Source organism: Galeopterus variegatus, unplaced genomic scaffold (assembly GCF_000696425.1).
Source record: "Galeopterus variegatus unplaced genomic scaffold, G_variegatus-3.0.2 Scaffold233, whole genome shotgun sequence".
In the NCBI taxonomy this organism is placed as follows: domain Eukaryota; kingdom Metazoa; phylum Chordata; class Mammalia; order Dermoptera; family Cynocephalidae; genus Galeopterus; species Galeopterus variegatus.
In genome coordinates, this window is record NW_007726344.1 from 382,675 (window position 1) to 383,620 (window position 946).

Genomic DNA, 946 nt, shown 5'->3' on the forward strand with positions numbered 1-946 from the left:
AAAAAAAAAAAAAAAAAAAAAAAAAAAAAAAAAAAGAAAAGTATAACAAAACGTGCATCGGAACGTTCTGGAAAAACATCCTGAAAAAACGTTCTCAAAGAACCTGAACAGGATTCCGTCCAGGGCAACCCTGGAGAACTCGTGTACGTTTGCCCAGCGTCAGCCAAGCCGGGAGCTCAGAATCCACGTGCAACCTTCACTCAGGTGCCTGCACAGACCCGGCCCCCGCGCCGCCCCGCCCCCGCCTCACCTTCGGAAGCAGTGCGCAGCCGTGAGCACCCAGCGCCGGCTGAGCAGGCTCCCTCCGCATCGGTGCGCTTTCCGCAGACGCAGGCTGGCCTGCCACGGCCAGCGCCCGCGCACCGACGGCTCCCCGCCCACGATCAGCGGCGCGATGGACCGGAGGCCGCAGGGCCCTGGATGGACACACCGACCCGCGGCTGAGCGGCGGGAGACAGGCCCACCCCGCCCGGCCGCGCCCCCCGGGGAACCGCGCACCCATCCGAGTCTGTTTGCGTCGGGAGGTGATGCTGGAGACCCTCCCCACGTCGTAGTTCCTCCCCCGAGGGCCCGTCTTACTCGACAGCAGCGTCGTGTTCATGGGACCTGCGCACAGGAGAGGACAGATGAGGCTCCCTCTGCGCCCCGGGCGGGTGCGCGGCGCAGGGAAGCGCGCGTCCTGGGCGCCTTACCTGACACTGGGTCGGCTTCCTGCGGCGCTGGGAGGAGGCGAGAAGGTGAGCTCCCCTTGGCTCCACGCTCCCCGCCCGCCCGCATCCAGCCCTGTCCGCCCAGCAGCGACCCCGAGCTCACCCGGCTGCCCGGGTCCTGCCGGCGACAGCAGCAGCGACAGCAGCAGCGCCAGCAGCAGCGAGCCGCCCCGCGCGCCCATGGCCTCCTCTCCCGCAGCCTGGCGCCCCTCTGCTTCCTCCTGCCCCACCGCCCC

At 67.4% G+C, this 946-nt stretch overlaps 1 protein-coding gene across 1 annotated transcript in view; it reads right to left on the reverse strand.

The window, feature by feature from the left end:
- The window catches only part of LOC103585380 (putative serine protease 41), a 5,993-nt gene extending 5,101 nt beyond the window's left edge, over nt 1-892 (reverse strand). The window contains exons 1-3 of the mRNA XM_008566311.1: nt 814-892; nt 693-719; nt 251-416 (exon numbers count right to left, since the gene is read on the reverse strand). Coding sequence (XP_008564533.1) covers nt 251-416; nt 693-719; nt 814-892 — 272 coding nt within the window. The remainder of the gene's footprint in view (nt 1-250; nt 417-692; nt 720-813) is intronic.
- Nucleotides 893-946: the final 54 nt, after the last annotated feature.